This window comes from Urocampus carinirostris, chromosome 4 (assembly GCF_059441175.1).
Source record: "Urocampus carinirostris isolate Australia breed hairy pipefish chromosome 4, RoL_Ucar_1.0, whole genome shotgun sequence".
Lineage (NCBI taxonomy): Eukaryota > Metazoa > Chordata > Actinopteri > Syngnathiformes > Syngnathidae > Urocampus > Urocampus carinirostris.
In genome coordinates this window covers 37,393,671-37,416,926 of record NC_142352.1, presented here as the reverse complement: position 1 = coordinate 37,416,926, position 23,256 = coordinate 37,393,671, and the positions used below count along the sequence as shown (strand labels likewise).

The 23,256-nt window shown below is 38.9% G+C and overlaps 1 protein-coding gene across 6 annotated transcripts in view; it reads left to right on the top strand.

Annotated features, from left to right (window-relative positions):
• The window catches only part of tead1b (TEA domain family member 1b), a 59,537-nt gene extending 37,457 nt beyond the window's left edge, over window positions 1-22,080 (top strand). For 3 of the 6 annotated variants that reach the window (XM_088334444.1, XM_088334442.1, XM_088334440.1), the window contains 9 exons: window positions 528-539; window positions 1,391-1,522; window positions 1,806-1,852; window positions 2,665-2,726; window positions 3,728-3,852; window positions 5,334-5,507; window positions 9,957-10,097; window positions 10,176-10,328; window positions 12,054-22,080. In XM_088334444.1, the coding sequence (XP_088190570.1) occupies window positions 528-539; window positions 1,391-1,522; window positions 1,806-1,852; window positions 2,665-2,726; window positions 3,728-3,852; window positions 5,334-5,507; window positions 9,957-10,097; window positions 10,176-10,328; window positions 12,054-12,167 (960 nt within the window). In that variant the 3' untranslated portion in view covers window positions 12,168-22,080. The remainder of the gene's footprint in view (window positions 1-527; window positions 540-1,390; window positions 1,523-1,805; window positions 1,853-2,664; window positions 2,727-3,727; window positions 3,853-5,333; window positions 5,508-9,956; window positions 10,098-10,175; window positions 10,329-12,053) is intronic. The other 3 variants (XM_088334445.1, XM_088334443.1, XM_088334441.1) reach the window with 1 other exon arrangement.
• The last annotated feature ends 1,176 nt before the right edge of the window (window positions 22,081-23,256 follow it).

The window sequence follows — 23,256 nt, the reverse complement described above, 5'->3', positions numbered from 1 at the left end:
ACATAAAATGACACTGAACAGTATGTTTAATTACAAAATAATTTATATTACCCCAGGTTATTGCAGCACATACACTTGACAATTACATAATATTAGCAGAAAGTGATTCATAAATGTTTTAATAAATTTTAAAGAGTGACATTGGATTATTTCTCACGGCACACCTGACGATCTCTCACGGCACACTAGTGTGTCGCGGCACAGTGGTTGAAAATCACTGATATACTATTTTGCCTCTATAAAAAAAAAAAAAAAACATCAACAATTTCATGTACAGGACAAGTGTAAAGTTATCAGGCTTTCTAAATTAGACCTAAAAGTAGAACTACAAAATTAAAAATGTAACTGCAAAGAAAAAATGCAAATTTTTCAAAACAAGCCCCTCATTAATTATGACTTGAATAATTATCTGTGCGAAAGTAATAATTATGTTTTTGTTTATTTATTCATTTCATTATTTACAATTTTTCTTTTTACCCTCTGCTTCTTTTGGATTCTACAATGTGACCTTATATGTTTGTATTTAGGTTACAAGTATGGTAAGTAAGCATATGTGCTGCTTTTTCTTTTTTCTGTTTTTCATTTTAGTTGGGTCATTTTCCACCACAGCTAGTTTTACTTCTGTGATTTTTCCACATTCGTTGGGTTCACGGCGCTTTGGTCTCTGTGTGCTTGTTCTGCTGCTTGTTGCCACACTTTTGTCTGCTGTCGGCATGCTTACTTTTTTGGCTTCAACTGTGTCGGCAAATTTTCTGCATCACCGTACATGCTCCTGCTATTCAAAAGAATTAATTCAAAATCTTAAATTTGAATAACTCCCTGTATGGCCATTTTCATTAAAGCCAAGTTTAGAGGCAGTATTTCAAGCTGTCGCTGTGATTTTGTGTTTCAATTTGCACATCAATTTAATTACATTTAATCAGGGGATTAAAAGAGATTCTATCAAAGCGGAATCTACGTCCTTCAGTTTTACTCAACAAAACTGTTTGTAATGTTTCGAGGTTTTCAACGTGGAGGTTGTTGAAGCCTTGAGAAAAGTGCTACTGCTGGATGCTTTTTTAAATAGTCAACAAGCAAAGTTTTGCTCAAGTGCATACCGCCACTTATTAGTGTGAATAGGTGTTCAACGTTGGCTGCTCTCCATCAAAAACGAAAAATCGCTCCCACTCAAAAAGCCACGCTGTTGAATCTTCTTTTAACACGCTTGTGTTGTTTGAGAGGTCACTAGTGCTTTCAGTGTTTTTACTAGGTTCAGGTTGTTGCTACCTTTGCAGCGCATGCACTATAGGTTATTCCCCCCCACACCTCCCCAACTCTGACATGCTTTTCTCCCTCTGTCGCCCCTATCTATCTGTGCGAGCACTAAGCCTTTTTGTTTGGGATATTAAAGGACCAGGCCGTGAAGGACAAAGCCCTCCAGAGCATGGCCTCCATGTCGTCGGCTCAGATCGTCTCTGCCACAGCTATTCACAACAAACTGGGACTGCCCGGCATCCCGCATCCAGCGTTCCCTGGAGCAGGGGTGAGGGCCAAGCACCTAGACAACCCACTATTGATCAGACCTTTTAAGCTTCACGCAGGGCAGCCATGAGGCTCGCGCCAGGGCCAAATCACATTACACACCAGGCTCTGCTCAACCGCCCCAATCAGATAAGCTCATGATCAGAAGGAGTGCTAGTAGAGATAACTTCTTTCCCAGAACACACAGCCTTTTTCATCTCGCCACAAAAGCAGATCACAAATGGCTGTCCTTTGTCGCTTGTTGTCTATTAATATTTTAACTTTGATTGTATCTTATTCTTTAGTTATGGCAAGGGATGATATCAACGAGTCAGCCAGGATCGTCACAAGAGTGAGTTTCTTTGCTCATATTTTACTTTGAAGAAACTACCCGCAGGTATGTGTGGAAAAGACAACGCTGGTACCTTTTTCTTAAAGAGAGACCAATCCACAATTTTCACCAGAAAAAACGGACACAGACAAAAGTCCTTAATAAATATTAGGGAAGTAGGCAACGTATCCCAAAAACTGCTGCTAACAAGTCTCTTTACAATCGTATCCTAAAAATGTTAAATCAAGCAGCAGCAGCATTTTTATTGGGCCAAGTTCAAAGTTTAAATTGAACGACTAAATAAATATTAGTTTGGTCACTTTTATTTTTTTTTTGTTGCAAGCAAAAAACATGAAAGTGGTATTACATTGAAGTTTTTAAACTTTAATCACAAAATATGAAAAAAAGTTGAAGAAAGAAAATAACTATCTGTTGATGTTATAACGCCAGCTCCGTTTACATTTTCAAAAGGAGTATAAAGCTTGTTGGTTCTTCTTTCTTTAGCTGATGGCTAGCCCAGATTTTTTTCAGCCCATCAATTATGAATACACACTTATTTTTTTCTACTATTCTTATTCTAAGATTTGTAGATTTATTTTTTTAGTATAATAAACTAAATTGTCTGTTGTTTTTGTTTTTTTAAATTATAAAATACATGTATTTCCTACTGTAGCAGAGGATTTTTCCTGTTGAACATGAGAAACAACTTAGAATATCTGTTAAAAATGCTTCCGAAGATGTGCACAATTTTCTGCCACTGGGTCAAGAATCTATTTTTTTGCAGCAACATCATAATCTTGACATATTCGTATTTGTTTTCTGGCTTCTTGCAGCATCAAACCCTTCAGCCAGCAAGCCTACCCCATCCAGCCTGCAGTCGCAACTGCCATTTCAAGTGAGGATCACTTACATAACAGGCTTGGTGGAATGTTGTGGTTACTAAGGTGGTACACTATATTAAGTTCATCTCATATTGTGCTATTTATCAATCCCACTATCTGACCCAATTAGTAAAAACACAGGAATAGACCCCTTATTGTGTTTGTAGTGTGATGTAGCCAAGCTTCTCGTGCATTGTTGAGGCAAAACGGTGGAACTCATGTCAGTTCATACCACCCGATTGTAGATAGTAACAGCTTAGATAAGCACAAAGTATGTGCAGGCAGCAATATAGCGAATTTACTTTAGTGATCAAAGTCAATACCAAAAAAAAACGTGCTTTAATCAGCTCTACACATAGATTGTGCAAGCCACTTTGTGGAGCATTTGTGTGAGACTTGTTTGCCTCATATACAACGGCTGTCCATATCGGGTTAGAGTAAAATGCTTTTTTATGTTAGCAAGTTAAGTGGACAAAAAAAGGGGCTCAGAGGACCAGTTCATATTTACATTAGCTTAGTTCACATATAAGTTAAACTTAGAAGAATTGTGTTTTTTTTGGCTTGCAGCTAAATTAAATACATTGTTACTGTTGGTGGGAGAACAAATACTAATGTTATCATTATCGTTATCAATACTATTGTAAAAGATCTACTAGCAAGCACCAGTAGTAGCAAACTTACATTTTACAGTAGGCATCGGTTGCGAACACTTAGCATTTTCCGGCACTTATTGTATTCACACTTACTAAGACATTCTGCATTCAAACAAATCCAAACCAGGAAACTGACCAGTTTTGAAATGGGAACCGCAAACACATACATGCCTAATGATGTCCACTCAGTTCTTATTTTTCTTTTTTTAACAAATCTTGTTCATAATTCTGTAACTATTCTACTGTATGTCTTCTGTATGCAGTGACTTTTATTTTAGTTAAGTTTCAAGTCATTTTTTAATTCAATCTTTGTCACTAACTGCAACATGAACTCAACATATTCTGTTGTGTTGTCACTGCAGGCTATGAGCCCACAGCCATTTCTGCTCCGACAGCACCAGCATGGCAGGGCCGATCTATTGGTACCACCAAACTGCGACTGGTGGAGTTTTCTGCCTTCCTGGAGCAACAGAGAGACCCAGACTTGGTAAGAACGTTAAATAAAGAATACAAAATATCACTTTTCTGATCCCTCAAGAAAGTCAGCTGGTGACAGGAAAAAGGGGACACAACGAGGAGGGAGTTTTCCTTTTAGCAGCATCCGTCTGCCCAAACCTTGCGGTCACATATTTCAAAAGAGCAGTGTTTGCATTTTGTTGTTTTTAGTGTTTTATGTATTGCAAGCCGGTAAAAGGGTTTGGTTACCATCTCAAATATTAATGTTGGGTAGTTCAATTTGTGAGTCATTTATTTGTGTTTAGGATCCGGCTATTATGAAATGATCTGCATTTATATAGCGCTTTTCAAGTCAATTACTTCCCAAAGCGCTTTACAGTGTGCTTCACATTTCCCAATAGCGGTCTTGTATTGTAGCCATGTAAGACGCTAACCTGCTTATTGGGGGTATTAGGGGTTCAGTGTCTTACCCAAGGACACTTCGACATGTAACACGGACAAGCCGGGATTCGAACTGGGATCCCTTGATCCCAAGACGAGCGCTCTACCTCCTGAGCTATCTTGTCTTTTTTGTTTTCTTTTTTGCCTTAAATTATATTGTTCCTCATGTAAAACCTATATTTATCTTTAAATTAGTTTGGGTATATCATTTATGTTCTATTGTCAGAAAATAATATCACATTCTCAGTACACTAACTCATGCAATGCCATTCAGCAGTGTTTTTCAACCTTCTTGAAGTGGCTTTGATCAAATCTTTGTCCACACATCGGGGGAGCCCCCACTTCCTAGTTTTGCTTCCTTTGTCCCTCAAATTGAGAGTGTGTGGGAGGCCCCACGTAGAGAATAGGCGTCCTGACGCATTGTGGTGAGAATGGTGTGCATAGTTCATGCATCAATTCAGTCAGTGTTCTTGCTATAAAATGTGATTTTTCAAGCAAAGTGCCCTTGTGTTTATAGAAAGTTTGGTTTACATGCTGTGGGTATCACAAATGCAAAAAAGAAGCACCAAAGTGAAAGTTCTGCTTGAAATGCATCCTTACACACACACACACACCCAAAAAAAACGGTAGGCCTAAATGAGTCAAAATTCTAAAAATTGTCTGGCGCAGGCTCTTTCCATTTAAGAGAAACGTTGAATGAGTTCAAGTTTTTTCTGTATGTTCAAAGTGAGCAAGAAAAAAACTAAAAAACTAAAATAAAATAACCAACTCTGGGCAGTGTCTACAAATTAGGGTAGTCCCCTTTTCAGGAAAACCAAGCTCCAGTGGATGTAAAATATGCAATTATTTTTATAAAAAATTGATTACTCAACTGTAACTCAACTATTTGTTTTATTTTGAGATTTTTAAAAAAAAAACAATCATTATTTGCAGTAATGTTGTCTTTGTGCCGATAAAACTTATATGTTTGCTCACCACCTACAATATGTACAAACAGAATAGATAACAATTGAAAGCAAGGTAGCTTCACTACAATTTCTGACCTTGGTCCATTTTTGCTTGTCCTTCCAGTACAACAAGCACCTCTTTGTGCACATTGGCCAGACAAATCATTCTTACAGCGACGCCCTGCTGGAGTCAGTGGACATTCGCCAGATTTATGACAAATTTCCTGAAAAAAAGGGAGGTCTCAAGGAGTTGTATGGGAAGGGGGCGCAGAACTCCTTCTTCCTTATAAAATTTTGGGTAAGTAGATATCCTGTAATTGCAGCAGTTACATGTTGATCATGCATGCATTTGTTTTCCGAGTGTCACGATTTATTGTGATGTAGCCTGATTGAAAGTAGCAAAATTGAGTGATGCCAAATCACTCAATTGGAACAGTAGATCTACGGGCTTCACTAATGTTGACGCATTATTTGGTTTAAAAGTCAGAGGCGTTCAGGATGAAGCTGGGTATAACCTAACTGAAGAAAAGGAGATCATGAATAGATGGACAGAATACTTCCCCAAACTCTACCACCACCCGACACAGGGAGACCCTGAGGTCTTTAAGAATTCCGGCCTAGGGGAAAGTGACGACTTCCCTATCCTTAGAGAAGATGTCTAGTCAGCAATTAACTGACTTAAGAACGGAAATGCTCCAGGAATGAACAACATCCCATCAGAAGTCATAAAAAATGGTGGTGAGCCAACTATAGACATTTTGACCAAGAATTGCTGAAAGATCTTGCATACAGGACAATGGCCATCTGCGATGGACAAAATCGCTAGTAATTATGCTACCAAAGAAAGGAAACCTTCAACTATGCGCCAACTGCACAACCATCAGTTTAATCCGCCATGCAAGTAAAGTTACGCTAAAGATCCCACTGACCAGACTGAAACCACAAGCCTTGCCAAAAAAACAGGCATGTTTCAGGGAGGGAAGGAGCAGCACAGAGCAGCACATCCTATGTAAGAAGTTTCAACAACACCAGAGAAACCTCTATCACATTTATGTTGATTTTAAGAAGGCGTTTGACAACGTATGGCAAACCGCTTAAAGGACCACCATGCAGAAGTTCAACATGGGCCGGAAAGTAGTTCAGACCATTGAACAACTGTATGGCAATGCCAACAGTGTGGTACTGCTCAATGGTACCATTGGAGGGTGGTTTTAAACCACAATCAGTGTGAGACAAGGCTGTATTCTCCCTACGACTTTATTCAACATCTTCCTGGAGAGGATCATGTCCAAAGCCCTGGTGCAACATGAAAGTACAATCAATATTGGGGGACACGACATCACCAACCTCCGTTTGGCTGATGATATTTCCAGATTGTTATACTACCAGGAACTCGGGGATCTGTTCTTTTGCCTGGACAAAGCATCAACCCTGTATGGAATAGAAAACAGCAGAGAAAAAAACTAAAGTAATGACCAACCATTCTCAAGGTATCACCAGAAACATCATCAGCAACCACAGAGAGCTAGAACCTGTCACCAAAATTTAAATATCTTGGGGTTGTTATATCAGAAGCGGGGTCAGAACCATAAATCATGGCCAGGATAGCTCAAACCACAGCCGCACTTGCCAGACTTAAACCCATCTGGAGGGACAAGAACATAGCAGTGAAATCAAAGATCAGACTCATGCAGTCGCTGGTTACTTCCATCTTCCTCTATACTTGCGAGACATGGACTCTCACAGCAAAACTGGAAAAGAAAATCCAAGCCAAGGAGAAAGGAAACTTCTAGGCATCAGCTACTTAGCCCATGTCTCAAACAAAATGGTTCGCAACACCATCAGAGGGCACATTAGACCATATGAAGAACTGTTGTTAACTGTGATCAGACAGAAACTAGAGTGGTATGATCAGGTCAAAAGATCATCAGGACTGAAGAAGATAATTCTCCAGTGCACAGCCGATGGGGTCAGGAGGAGAGGAAGACCGAAAAAGAAAACACTTTGCCATGACTCAAGAACAAGCCAGGGACGTTAACAGTGGAGAAGGCTGTCCAGAGTGGCGTCCTCATTGGTGCCTTGATAACCCATGCGGTTAAGGGATCCGTGAAACGGGAATTGTGATTGGTCTGATAATGATACCTTATCAATACTTGCTTAGCTATCGTATTTTACAACAAATCTCTTTTCCTTGGCCATATTACAATAAAACAGTTGGCTTTTTCTGCCACTACCTGAGCATTGGTTTAATATCTGAAGTGATAATGCTGATCACAATATATGTGTAGGTCCCCTCAACACTTACTGCTAACAATGTATTATTTGGTTTTGGGGTTTTTTTGTATTGGACTTTTCCTTACAGGAGCATTTGTTTTTAGTTTACATAATGCACCCAGATTTGTAAGAAGAGTGTGTGTGATTTTCATTTATCAACAAAAAGTAAAAACTCACAGAGAGCATTAGCTAAAACAAATTGTAATGAGCGACACGGCAAATCTATTTAATGCTCAGGTTCTCTTTGACAAGTGTTAATAGCTTTGTGTCGGTGATGAAGAACCTTGCAGTTTATAATGAAAGAAAGCCACATATCTATTATCGCAAACTTTGACATTAGACACACTTCATTAGTGTCGAGCAAAAACTGTAAATAAATATAACCAGATAATATTTATTCCTTTGGAGGTTGCATCCAGCAGGGATCAAGTCTACTTTTCAGACAAGATTGAGCTCTTATTGTTTACAGAATGCGTTGATCTATATTTGGACGTGCTTAGCAGGAAAGCTCTTGATCAAAGCTCTCACTAATTCAGCCTAATATCACCAAACAATGGCGTGGTTGTGCCGCATAATGGCTCTTTAAACATTGTACGTATTCCATCCCCGACGCAAAATGCTAACTAGCGGCAGCCAACAAAGTCGAGTCGGCGCACTTGGACCAAGTCCGCTCGCATTCCTTTTGAAGTGACCGGCCAATCTAAATTTCAAATGAAAGGCAGGATCTGCACAATAATGAATGTGTAACTGCTCTGTTTAATGAAGGAGGAGAATTTCAGAGGTGGTCGTCTCCGCTTTTTTGTGTTTATAATTAAGGATGTGCGGGCTAGAGAGACAGCCGCTCCCCTAGGAGTATTGATGCCCAATCTTAGAAATCACTCTTGATTTTGCTCGATTCACTTCTTTATTACCACTATGGCAGTGTCAATCATGATAGAACTGGCTATATTAGCCAGCTCCTGGAATTTAAATATCCTGTTTTATTTGTGAGTATTCTGGTGGAGGGGATGGGAGTAGAGCCAAGCCAAGCCCAGCCCCTTCCACATGCCAGTTACTCTTCGTCTGAAGCTGAAGAAATCCCAGATGCCGAGCACAAGAGGGGGTGGCGTGACCCGGATGGCCCCGGGCTACGCGGATATGCGACACGTAAAGCCTATCTTATGTAATGAAATCCAAGTGAAACAAAACTGTATAAACAGAAAAAAATGAAGAACAATGATGTTGAATGGTTGCCCTGTGACTGGCTGGCAACCAGTTCAGGGTGCCCACTGCCCAAAGAAAGGTGGAATGGGCCCCAGCACCCCCACGACCCTACTGAGGATAAGCAGTGCAGATAATGGATGGATGGACGTTGGATGGTAAAAACAGAAAGCAAGAGAGAAGTTTAGCCTGACCCAATTTAATGATTGACATTGTAGCCAGACCGGCGGACAAAACCTTTTCCTGTTTGCAAAAAGATTGCTCTGTTCAGAGTTCTCCGACCTTTTGCTATTAAATTAACACAACAATATATTTACTTGTACAGGTTGCTCTCTTCAGGTTTAACTGCTGTTGGCGCGATAGCTTTGGTGGATTAACGCCCCATCGCCAATCATAGTCTTTGAAACCGCTGACGTTTCCCAATGCCCGCTAGCAGACGTTAATTTCCAAACCAGAATCTGATTGGCTAAACCAACAGCTTTCTCAAAGACTGATGTTTGCGTACACGGCCTTCGGGATTATTTTGTGAAGGCCTCTGGGTAGATTTCTGAACCTAACAACAACTAATGGCTGATATGTGATTGGTTAAATGCTTGAATATGAAAGCACACATCTGGAAACAGCGCAACCAGGGACAAGCAATGAAAGGAAGCTGAAAATCGAAAAAGATTGAAGTAATTTGAGAAAGAACTTTAACACTGAACAAATATAACCATTTAGTATGTTTTCATTTTATATTTGCATGATGTCAGGTGAGGCTGTGCTTCCAAGGACTTCACGTCACTGGTTAGCAGTTTTGGGAATAACGCTATGTAACAGTCTTTTTTATAGTAATCTAACAATTTTTTTCTGCCTTTTGGGTTAGGGTTAGAATGCCAACAGTGGCGTGTCTCCACTCTTCTCCAAGTTGTTTGTCACGTCTTTTACCAGAAAGTCAGATGGCGATTACGGAGAGCAGTGCAACCATGGAAAAACAATTAAAGTAATAAGTATTGATAGACAAAATATCACATGATTCAGATATTTTGAGGCCAGCAGAATATGCCTTGAAGCCCCTGACGGCCCACCACTGCTCTATTTCCATATTCCCTCTGCATTTGATAAAATTGTATACTCATGGTCAAAGTACTCTTTTTAATTGTGTACAATGGTTGATTCCGATTCAGAACATTTAACCGCTGAGCTATTACTAGAGGTGTCCAAACATTCGCACACATCCCTTCAGAAGCATTTCTTTTTTTTCTCATTGTATTTACATGATTGTGCTTCACAGTCTGACCTAAACTGCAACATCCAGGATGATAATGGCTCTTTCTACGGAGTCACCAGTCAGTATGAGAGCTCAGAGAACATGACCATCACGTGCTCCACTAAAGTCTGCTCCTTTGGCAAGCAAGTGGTGGAGAAAGTGGAGGTACGACGAAGCGTCTTTGTTTCGCTCCAGCACTGCAAATGCTAACCTGCTGATTTTGTTGCATTTTTCCTTTTTCAGACGGAATATGCAAGGTTTGAGAACGGACGCTTCATTTACAGGATAAGCAGGTCTCCCATGTGTGAATACATGATCAATTTCATCCATAAGCTAAAGCACCTGCCCGAGAAGTACATGATGAACAGCGTTCTAGAGAATTTCACAATCTTATTAGTAAGAAATAGCCCTTATACTCCTCATTTTCATCTTATGTGCATTTGCAGAGAAAACAATGACATTGTAATGCTTGCACATTCTTCTCATTCCAAGTAAGATAAAATACGGTGTGAAAAGTGTCGTTATCTATAGAAGCCCCATCACAACCTTCACGAGCAGACCGGACAATTACATTAGGGAAACATCCAAATAAATGTTGGACAAGCATTTTCTGAGTCTAAAATAAAGTGGATAGTGTGAGATGCATGATGCCCAGAGTTGCATTGTGGTGCCAAGCATGGTAAACTAGATTTGCTGTGGAACCAAAATGCGGTTATGCCTGTTATTTACGCTAGTCTTCCAAGCTAGGATATATATATATATATATATATATATATATATATATATATATATATATATATATATATATATATATATACAGTACACATATATATATATACACATATAGTTAATATATTGATAAATGCGTACTTTCTATTATTTATTGCCATATTTTTTTTAAATGTATTCATGTTTATTCTTTAATTTGCATTTGTATTTACTGTATATTTATTTTGCATTTTATTTTTGAGTCATATTTGGATCTGATTATTTTTAATTCCATTTTTTCTTGGGTGTGGAGGGTGCAAATTGAGTCCTCCATAACAGCGGTGTCAAACACACGGCCATATACTGAATCACGCATGCCGGCGTATTTAATCTAGTCTGTGAGACAATGCCGAGAGAAGCACAAGAGAAAAATTAGCCGCACCACGTCAAACAATGAACGGCAGTTTTCAACATGTCCACTGGATATTGCCAAGGCTGTGTGTCACTCCCAGAGCAAACCCCCCACTGTAGCTTTATTTGATTACTACCATTTATAAACCAGGGATCATTTGAGGAAAGACCCATCTTGACGTTATTTGACCTAAAATAGACATCTTGGATGGGCTGTTTAAGGTATCATCATTTCTTTGACATGGATCAAAAATACAAAATTAAAAAAGAGCACCTTGTTGTCTTCGCAGAAGTTAAAAAAAAATTCTGATGTTTTCTCTAATAGATATAAAACCAGCAGCGAAGTTCCCAAATTTAGGTAAAGATTTTCATTTTTTAAAAAATGCAGAAAAACTTTTTAATCATTAAATTATTCACTCAACTATTTTGCACTTAAGTTAGTGTTTGTGTGCTATATTTCTTACTTTACAGTTAGCATGAGTTTCCCCCGAGTTAAACTCTCAACCTAGTTAGGTTAAGGACAGTTTTAAATACAGTCCAAATACCAAACCAAACCCCCCAAAAGATGAAAAAAGAAGAGTTTATTTGAGCGCGTCTCAACGAGATACTTACCAGAAGATAGTGTCAGCAAGTCGAGTATTTTGAACCTACAGACAGCGCCTTTTAGGAGATATGGAGACTTAAAATGCTCCCAAGACTTTTGAAACACCCTGTATAACATCCCCTTTGTGATGAAAAAAAAACATCTCCAAAAATGTAAGAAAATGTTTTTTAAAAAATGGCAATAACTCCACAAATGGCTTTGGAGCTACACTGCCAAATTCGGAATGGATTTTTGAGCTTAGGCTATGTGCCTCTTTTGATGTGAACAAAAAGCTGCCCCAAACCGAGACCAGCTGATACTGTGCAGTGGAAAAAGCCACAATAGACACAGAATCGATCCCATCCACACCTTCAGACAATCTTGCGCCTTCACGTGTGCGTTTGTTTGTGTCTTCACAGGTGGTGAGCAACCGGGATACGCAGGAGACGTTGCTTTGTATGGCGTGCGTGTTTGAAGTGTCTAACAGCGAGCACGGCGCACAGCATCATATCTACAGACTGGTAAAAGAATGAAGCCGCCCCACTCTTGTTCTCACACACTCTCTGACCTCCAGACAAGTGGTAGTGCCTCCCCCTTAAAACCAAGACGGTGACACTTTTACCCAAATTTCTTCTTGTCCATGCGTTTCTTCGTGTTCTTTGACTGCAACTGAGTTGTGGTTTCTTTTCTTAATATTTGTTCTACTGAGATCACGTCGGATTGTTTGAATTCCTACGTCGACGTGCACAATTCACAACTCTAGTTTACTAAATGGAATTGTGTTTTTGTCCATATGTATGCTGGCTTGTTTTGTGCCAGCGGCTTGAGGTGGTCCGTGTAATGTTTGAGTTTGTTGATCATACTTGTTCCATGTACCAGCTCCAAAGAAACTGACCTGACACGAAGACCCAATACCATTACTTCCTCTTTCACGTTCCCACTTTGTCTTATTTATTTTCCTCCTCCCATTTCTACCTCTTTAGAGGGGTAAGGGGGGGGGATTTTTTCTAACAATTGGGAACATACCTCGTGCTCACCACATCATCTATTTGAGCTAGGTGTAAGGTTGCATATGCAACATTTGTGCATTACTTTTTGGGGATTTTTATTTTTATCTTTACACAACTCAAAACTGACATTGCCAGACGGGGTACTACCTTTTACTCGGTTTTAGTCATCTCTCATGTTCCCTAAACACAACTCTCATTCATGCCTCTTTGCTTTTCTTTGTCTCACAGCGCCCTCTGTAGGAATTTAGATTCCTTAAAAACAACGATACTGTAATATGTTTAAAGGGACATTGTGTATTATTTAGCGCCTCTTAGTGGTAAGACACTTCTTTCATTTGAAAAACTATTGCTTTTAATAAGAGAATACAAGAACTATCACATTAACGTGCATTTTTTATATACTCTAAGTCAAGAAATATATATTTATTTAAGGGCTGCATCTTACAGTTATTTTAATAATCGATGCATTGTTAGAGTATTATCTTTTTTGAATAATCGATTAATTGGATTTTTTAAAAACACATTTTTAATTGACTTCTAAATTAAGATATACGTTTTGGACTGATAGAAAAATAGTGCACAAGTATAATATAAAACGGAAAAAAAGTGTTTGTATAAAATACACAATGATACATACAACTGTATGCTTTACACCTGAAAATAAATAAGATATTTTTTTTCATAAAGTGTTAAAAAAAGAGGTAACATCGGAGGAGAATGCGAGTACTCTGTCGAATGCCATCTGATTGTACCGCTTCTAGTACCTACAAAGACCAAAAACCCTGTGAAAAGCTGAGCAAAAAAATGAGAAAAAAATGTGAGGTTTGGTCACTTTCAGTCTTCGTAGTTTGTATTCTTTCTTGCGCTTTGTAGCAATAGTTTTTTGTTCCACCACACAATACAGAGACATCCAGTGGTAACATGTTACATAGTGTCCCTTTAAAGATTGCCAATCGGTTCATTCCCTCCCACAATTGCTTTCAACTGGTCAGTACTGCAGAAGAGGGCGTGTCTCTTAATCTTCCCCCTCCTCCTCCGCTTTGTGTAGGAATCAGCTGGTCTCTGTCTCCTTGTGAATCAGCATTGCTAGAATCAGTAGCAAAAAGGAGGGGAAGGGGGAGTACTGGGATTGAGCCAGACTCTGACACTCACATTATTTTTCATCATTTAGTTATTTTCACTACTCAAGCGGCCACACTCTTGCATTTGAGAAAAACATTCAGATCTGTTCAACATCTCTTTCCTGCCGGATCATTTTGACAGCTACAAGCACACTACAACAATTCAAGTGACTCAAGCCGGGTTTACCTGGTGGCTTCTCCCCCCCTCCGAATGAGTTTTTTTCCCGGCATGATATGAGTCAGACTTGCTGCCTCGCGTTAAATTCCCGTTACTGTGGCCTACGCCGCCTCCAAGCCTTAAACACGCTACAGCCGCTCCATCTCCAAGAGACGCCAAGTTTGGCTACCTTCAAAGAGAGAGGCCGGTTGCAACCTGCCAAAGTGATCAGAGTACAGTGCCTTAGCGTATTTCCCAACACGATATCCTGTATTCTGATTTGAAGCCATACTCTCAAAACAGCATGATTAAAAAATACTTCGTATGGACTGATCTGCTAGTTGGGTTCATCTGACCCAACTTCACTTTAAAAGGGGTTGTTTTTAAAAAAGAAATGTGGTTTTTTTTTGTTTTAAATACATAAAAATTGAGTATGGTTCCCAAAAAGTGTTTGTTTTGAACAGGACCTCAAAATTGGGGTCTTTTTTTTCCAAACCCACCTTAGAAGTTTGGTCACACGAACACAAAAACACAACCCAAAACATGTCCTTCTAAAAAAAAGTTGTTTTTCTTTATGTGGTTTTGTTTTTGTTTTTTGAGAGGTCAAAAATAAGTGAGCAAAATTCAGCTCAGGGTCAATTTTGTCACACTAATAACATAATAGGCTAAGTCATTTTTAGGACTTTAAAGAAAAAATGCCTATCGCTAGAAAATAATTGTTTAAGTCAAGCAGTGGTGGGGCTTGCATCTCACACCTACTGTAGGCCTTCAGCATGGCTGTAAAACATTTACTGCATTCATAATTTGTGAAATCTGTGACGTTTCCATAGGCCAGTTAGCTGGCACTGACTCTCCAACTCAGAATCTGATTGGCTAAATTAACCGCTTTATCCACTATTATGTTGGGCTTCAGGGCCTGCAGAACTACAGTAATTGTAAAGGCCTTTGGGTAGAGTTCTGTCCCTGGCAACAAATAATTTCTTGAATGTGATGGGTTAAATACTTAAATGTGATAGCAGCACATCCAGAAGAAAAGCAATGAAAGGATTCTGACAGCCATTTTGGAATTATTTTTGAGCCAGCAGAGAAGGCCTCGCAGGCTATGACAGCCCACCAATTAAGTCAAGATTACGGGTTAGGCAGAAACGTTGTTTGTTTTGTTACCTGCAATATGATTGGTTTACGGACGGCGACACTTGTGCAGATTGTGCAGCTTTCTATGGGAAGCTGATTTAGGCCAAAATCTCAATTTGGCCCAAAAAAAGTGAGTTATACAATTACGTTTTTAGTGTGACGATTTGCATCTCACCGACCATTTTTCAGCATCCAATAAGATATATTCAAAATCTGTTTATCTGTCTTTTGAGCTCATGTACTGCCAGTCCAGTGACAGTGAATCACTGGCGTCTACAGGGAGTGCAGAATTATTAGGCAAATGAGTATTTTGACCACATCATCCTCTTTATGCATGTTGTCTTACTCCAAGCTGTATAGGCTCGAAAGCCTACTACCAATTAAGCATATCAGGTGATGTGCATCTCTGTAATGAGAAGGGGTGTGGTCTAATGACATCAACACCCTATATCAGGTGTGCATAATTATTAGGCAACTTCCTTTCCTTTGGCAAAATGGGTCAGGAGAGGGACTTGACAGGATCTGAAAAGTCAAAAATAGTGAGATATCTTGCAGAGGGATGCAGCACTCTTAAAATTGCCAAGCTTCTGAAGCGTGATCATCGAACAATCAAGCGTTACATTCAAAATAGTCAACAGGGTCGCAAGAAGCGTGTAGAAAAACCAAGGCGCAAAATAACTGCCCGTAAACTGAGAAAAGTCAAGCGTACAACTGCCAAGATGCCACTTGCCACCAGTTTTGCCATATTTCAGAGCTGCAACATCACTGGAGTGCCCAAAAGCACAAGGTGTGCAATACTCAGAGACATGGCCAAGGTAAGAAAGGCTGAAAAACGACCACCACTGAACAAGACACACAAGCTGAAACGTCAAGACTGGGCCAAGAAAAATCTCAAGACGGATTTTTCTAAGGTTTTATGGACTGATGAAATGAGAGTGAGTCTTGATGGGCCAGATGGATGGGCCCGTGGCTGGATCGGTAAAGGGCAGAGAGCTCCAGTCCGCCTCAGACGCCAGCAAGGTGGAGGTGGGGTACTGGTATGGGCTGGTATCATCAAAGATGAGCTTGTGGGGCCTTTTCGGGTTGAGGATGGACTCAAGCTCAACTCCCAGTCCTACTGCCAGTTTCTGTAAGACACCTTTTTCAAGCAGTGGTACAGGAAGAAGTCCGCATCCTTCAAGAAAAACATGATTTTCATGCAGGACAACGCTCCATCACACGCATCCAAGTACTCCACAGCGTGGCTGGCAAGAAAGGGTCTAAAAGAAGAAAAACTAATGACATGGCCTCCTTGTTCACCTGATCTGAACCCCATAGAGAACCTGTGGTCCCTCATCAAATGTGAGATTTACAAGGAGGGAAAACAGTACACCTCTCTGAACAGTGTCTGGGAGGCTGTGGTCGCTGCTGCACGCAATGTTGATCGTGAACAGATCAAAGCACTGACAGAATCCATGGATGGCAGGCTTTTGAGTGTCCTTGCAAAGAAAGGTGGCTATATTGGTCACTGATTTGTTTTTGTTTTGTTTTTGAATGTCAGAAATGTATATTTGTGAATGTTGAGCTGTTATATTGGTTTCCCTGATGAAAATAAATAATTGAAATGGGTATACATTTGTTTTTTGTTAAGTTGCCTAATAATTATGCACAGTAATAGTTACCTGCACACACAGATATCCTCCTAAAATAGCTAAAACTAAAAAAGCCCCACTCCAACTTCCAAAATATTCAGCTTTGATATTAATGAGACTTTTGGGTTCATTAAGAACATGGTTGTTGGTCAATAATAAAATTCATCCTCAAAAATACAACTTGCCTAATAATTCTGCACTCCCTGTATTGCATTTAATCACAGGGAATAAACCTATATCTAAAGACCATTTCACCACTTTTTCCCCATAAACTTTATATGTAGCTTTTTGATTTTCTTTTTAAAAAACATTAAAAACAAACACTTTGGAATGTTTGTAAATTACAATTTTAAAAAAGACCTTTGCATCTTTAAATTTGTCTGGCCCCTCAAAGTTTGAACACATCTGTACTAAACAATTCCAAAATTCTGTGTCAACAACCCAAAACAACAAAGCTGGATCAGCTATGTCCAAGTAGTGAATTGGTCTATTTTTTACGCAGTTTGGTTTATTTTTGTTGATAAGTGTTTAAAAATCATTTTGATACAGACATATGTGTCCAACAGTACCATCATCATTTTTCAAAATTGATATTAAAGGTTGTATTTTTTTCAATGATTATTGTTTTTTCAATGTCAGTTGTTCTATGAAATCTGGTTGAATTTCTCTGTTAGGTTTTGTGGGTGGACCCACATGAAGGGAAGCAGGAACTGAGACTGGGGTGCTCAAAATAAAGATAGTATTTCATAAGAAAAGGAGGTGCAAAGTACACTTTGTTACAAAACAACGAAATGTCCAAACAAAACCTAAACTTGACATGATCCAAACCAGTGACAGAGATCAAATCGGAAACAAATGGGGTTCCAAGGAACATAGTAACAACCAAACAAAGTGACACTTAACTACTAACAAGAGGAAACCAGAAACAAAAATAAAATCAGAGCTAACAGTGGAAATAAAATTGATCAGACCTAACAAAGGATCCAGGGGGATTCTCCCTGCCCCGCCGGCCCTTCCTGGTCCCTGTCACGGTGGCGAGATGAAAAAGCCACTCGGCCGTTCCTGTTTCTGTGGTGGTTTTGTGTCACTTTGTATCTCCTTTTGTCGTTAAATACCACCCCTCTTTTTGAGAACTGCTGTCTCATTTCCTGCTTCCCCCACTTGGGTCCACCACCCCAAACTTAACATTCTCTCAGTGAAGGTAAATTACAGGAAAAGAATTGCTTGCTGTTTTGATGTGTGTGGTAGCAAAAAGTGCCTTGGGTTTACATTTTCCAACTCAGACTGACACAAAAAAAGAGAATGATCGCTAGACCAAATATGAGATGGAATCGAGTACCAAGTACCACATTGCCTTTTATCTTTAAGCAGGGATGGGGAATGAAGCCTTTAATGTGGCCTGGCTGTCATTCTGGAATCGAAAATACTGTTTTCCCCCCTTTTAAACAAAATGAAAGGCCTTTTTCTTTGAAGTATCGATCACAAATTGGGATAACCTTGGGTCCAGCTTCATTCATCAGGCTGAAATAAAAACACATTTTAGATTGACCATTAATCGTCATCTTTTTTGCTCTTTTTTTCAATTTCAGAGTCTGTGGATGTTGATGAAGTAGAATTTTTAAATGTCCAAAAACTTGAAACACCGCAGTAGAGTATGAGAAATCTGCTCAAGTTTAACTCGAATCGAAAACAGTGAGATATTCTGTTCTAATGACACAGTAAATGCTGTTCGACTTAGTAAAGTATGAGTCGGGCAGTTACCCTACAGTACACTTGCAGGTTCAAGTGTTTTAAACTAGGATCCAATTTTTCTCTTAAACCAGCTTTCTTTTTATCTAGTAACCGTGCCTTGCACAAGTATTTCCCCCCAAGAACTTTTCGACATGTTGCCATATTTCAGTCTACAACCTAAGGATAAAAATCTCAAAATATTTTCCAAGAATCAACAACATGTGAGACATGAAAAGAAACCATGTAACCAACATTTTATATTGTGCTAACAAATACAAATAAAAAGTAAAGTAGGGGTTGGCCCCCTTTTCACAACTTCCTTTTGCTGTGATAACAGACACAAGTTTTTGTTGGGTATGTCTTGAGAGGTTTTGCACATCTTGAAACAGAAATATTTCCCCATTCTTCCTTACAAAACAGCTGAAGTTCCTTAAGGTTTGATCATGATCATTTCTGCACAGCATTTTTCAGATCTTTCCACAAATGCTCTATTCTATAAGATTGAGGTCTGGACTTCTGCTTGGTCATTCCAACACCTTTATACTGTTGGTGTCAAACCATTCCAATGTAGATGTTGCTTTATGTTCAGGGTCATTGTCCCGTTGGAAGGTGAACCTGTGGCCCATTTTAGGTGTTTGCAAACTCCAACATATTTTGTGTCGGAATCGTCATTTATTGAGCTACATGTATCTTCCCATCAACTCTATCGAACTTACAAGTCCCTGCTCAAGAAAAGAAACCCCAGGTGTTTTCGGTGTGATGTGCACTGTTACTCTTATGACAAACGTAATGCTTTGCATTTGCCCAAAATATTCAAATTTGGTCTCATTTGTACCACATGTTATTTGTGCCTCTCATGTGGCTTCTTGCAAACGCCAAACGGGCAATTTCATGGTATTCTTTCAGAAAGGTCTTTCTTCTTGCCACTCTTCCATTAAGGGCAGATTTATGCAGAGTATGACTAGTTGGCTTATTGGCCTCTTGGTTGCTCCTCTGATTAGTTTTCTCCTTGTTTAGGCTGATAGGGAGCTAGGTCTTGATAGGTGTGCGATGGTTTTATGCTCTCTCCATTTTGATATAATTGCTCGCAAATTTTTCCAGGCGATACGTAAATGATGCAAAATCTTCTTGCATCACTTTCCTGCTTTAAACTTTTACATAACTTGATCCAGGACCTGTCTGGTGTCTTCATAATGGTAGTGTGTCCTTTCGCTGACCTCTGAGCAATTCACAGAGCACGTGCATTTAAATTGAGACTTTATGACTCACGGGTCCATTCTGTTTGTCAGTTTTAGTCATTTAGGTCGACATTGGATCGTTCAGAAGTCTACAGGGAACTTCTGTTGTTAGTTGGCTGAGCTGAGAGAACGCGGGGCCAATATTTTTGCAACACCTACTTTTCAGTTTTTTTGTTGTAAATACAATTTTAAATGTTAACATGATTTGGTCCCACTTCACGAAAGTGTTTCATATGTTGTTGATTCTTATTTTAAAAAAAATAAACAATAAATATTTTGAATTTGAAGCCCTAAATGTGGCAATACAACAACAATTTCTTGGGGGGCGGAGGGGGTAATACTATCGCTAGGCACTGTAAATGCTCTGTGGTGGAAGCACAAAAAAAGTTCAATCAGTGTTTTGCCACCACAGTCTTGTGAAACACTGTGCTCTACTTTTCAAAATATTTTCTTGTGTGTATTTGATTATGTATTGATCTTCTTGTACTTGTGTAGACTTGTATGCTTGTGGTGTGTATCTTCAGAGGCTTCTTGTTTTAATGCTGGTACAATGCATGTTGACATGTAGTTTCAGCACTAGAAGGACAAGATGGATGCCTTGCCAGGCGTGAATGTTTGCACCATTAAGTCGTAGAAAACTGACATTTTGAAACACTTCTAAAATTTAACACGGTTCACTCTGGGCAGCAAGAATATCAGCAGGGTTTTCTAGTTTGTATGTTTTCTCAAAGGAGAAGGTACCGGTACCGTGCTTTTTTTTCCCCCCACCCTTGAAATAATTTTCTTTAGAGCGAGGGTGGGCCAACTACGGCCTGCGGGCTTTTTAATTCGGCCTGCCAAACAAAAAAATGGTAAAAGCCTGATGACTAGATAACCAATAAATAGAGTACAACTAACAAAAATATAGCTTTGTTTGGTGCCAGCATATGTTTACTATAAAAGTATGACTACAGAATTACTGCAAAATGGCTACAAAACTAAATATAAAAAATAGTGCTTAAAACAGGGATGTTGTGTATTTTTTTTTAAATTTCATTCTGAAAAGAAATACCACTGAGAAAATACTACTACAGTAATACTATAATTAAAAAAAATACTACTACAGAATTACTATTACAGAAATACTACAAAATTTCAACCACAATATTACTAAAGAAATAATACAAAAACTAATACAAGTAAAGACATACTATAGAACATACTACTTTTGGAAATTACAAAAATACAACTACACAATTACTATAATACAATTACTACTACAGAAATATTATGACGGAAATACTGCAAATACACTACTATGGAAAAGCTAAAACAAATACTACCACGGAAATTCTACAAACCGATGACAAAAAAACTAAAATAATACTAAAAAACAGAAATACTGAGTAAATACAACCTCAGAAATACTAAAAACAAACACCAAAAATAAAACTACAGTAATACTACAAAAATACTAAAAAATACAACTATGGTAATACAACAAAATACTACAAAAGTACTAAAAAAATATACAACAGAAATTGTACAAAAATGCTAGAAATATGCTACAGAACTACTAAAATCTGACTGCAGAAGTACTACAAAAATACTACAAAAATGTTGCATATTTACTACAAAATTCCTACCTTTCCAATACGACAGTAATACTACAGCATTACCACTGGAATACTAAATACTAAAATCATACAACTACAGTAACACTATAAAATACTACAAATGTACTAAAACAATTATACTATGGATATACTCCAAAAATACTAAAAATCTACTATGTAAATACTTCAAAAATTCTACTGCAGAAATTCTACAAAATAACAGTCATACTGCAAAAATCTGACTGCAGAAATAAAAAAAAAACAACTACAGTAATAGCACAAAACTAAATATGCAACTTAGTGCTTAAAACAATGACCTGATAAATTATGTTGCTTAAATTGTGATGAAACTAATCTATTTATAAAGAAATGTAACATGTAGATGTCTGCATGCCTATTTATTCATAAATCAGTACATTGGATAGGTCTCCAGGATTGGCCCCTTGTCTAATTTTAAGACCCCAACGCATCAAAATAGTTGCCCACCCCTGCTTTAGAGCGATACGACTTTACAATTCTCACACGTGTTTGTTTTGTGTGCACACTTGTTCACGCGTCAAGGTGATTCGTGCAAAAGAAAATAGGAATATTTCCTAGCGTCTCTTGGTAAAGACGCGCGATAACATTTCTTCTATATGACGGTAACGTGTCGGAGCAAGCAAAAGAAAAAACGGCTGTACTATGTTTGTATGTTTTGCATAAATAGGATTGATTGTGGTCTTGTCTTTGCTGTAACATGATGCCTTCTTGATAACACTAGATATTTTGTAGCTTTCTAGATCATTTTTGTACGCAATATTGCCGCTCAATAAAGCTCAAATCTTCTGGTTTTGTCGTGTTAGTGTCTTTTTTTTTTTAGCTTTCATAGACGAAATGTATACAGACGCTGCCTTACTTACGAACGATCGTTCATAAGTTCAAGTTGTTCGTAAGTTGCTTCAGTGCTACATTTTGTATGTTTGAGGCTTGTATAAGTAACCTGTATTGTTTTGAAACCAAAAAAGAAATGTTTAATAAAATAATATGCTCCATAAAGTTACAAAGCAGGCTGAATGATAAAGCATAGTACTGAAAAAAAAACCTACACATTAGGCGTTGACATTTTGTGGTCTGTGAACCCCTTTGAGACTTCTTATGATTAAGGGCATCACAAATAAACTCGACTTGACTATAAAAATAAATAAAGTTAAGTTTAACTTACTCTTGGAAGAGTTGAGCGACTCCCTCTTTCATGATAGGAAGTGGATGGAAAAAAAAAACCGATCCAACCGTTTTCTCAACCGAATCAAGCTTTCTTATTCCACTTTAATTTCAAAAGAAACGGCTCGCCTCTTCTTTACACTTAACACCAACCATATTGAACGGACACAAGAGATATTAAACAAAAAAAAAGGTCAAAGTTCGTAGCGTGCTAGACATACGTTGCAGTATGTTTACATTACACACGAACTAGGAAGTAGGAGATGGATTTCTTCGGGGTGGATACTGGATGACCTCTCTGTCAAAACCCAAACAGACAGTGGACCCAAACGTGTAACATTTTCACACCAAGCTTTATTTTACGGAAACGGGGCAGTCATGCGCGGGAACACAAATGCCAGCGATTCGGCGATCGCTGGGCAGAAGAAGTGAGACAGAGAAGTCGGGCACAGACTAGATCGAAACTGGACAGGACAGACGGGATCGATACCTGATGCAGGATACGTGAGCATGTACCGGACAGGATAGACGGGCTCGATACAGGATGCACGAGCAAGATACCAGAAATGACGGGACAGACAGGATCGATACCGGATAAAGGGTGCACAAGCAAGATACCGGACAGGACGGGACAGACGGTATCGATACTGGATACATGAACAGGGTTCCAGACAGAGTCAAAAATGCATGCCCTGCAAGTGCAGAGCTCCGTTGTCGGACTGACAAGGAGTGAATGAGAGCACTGAGTTTAAATAGGAGGAGAGCCAATCAGGCAACGAGCAGCACAGGTGAGGGCAATGGGCAA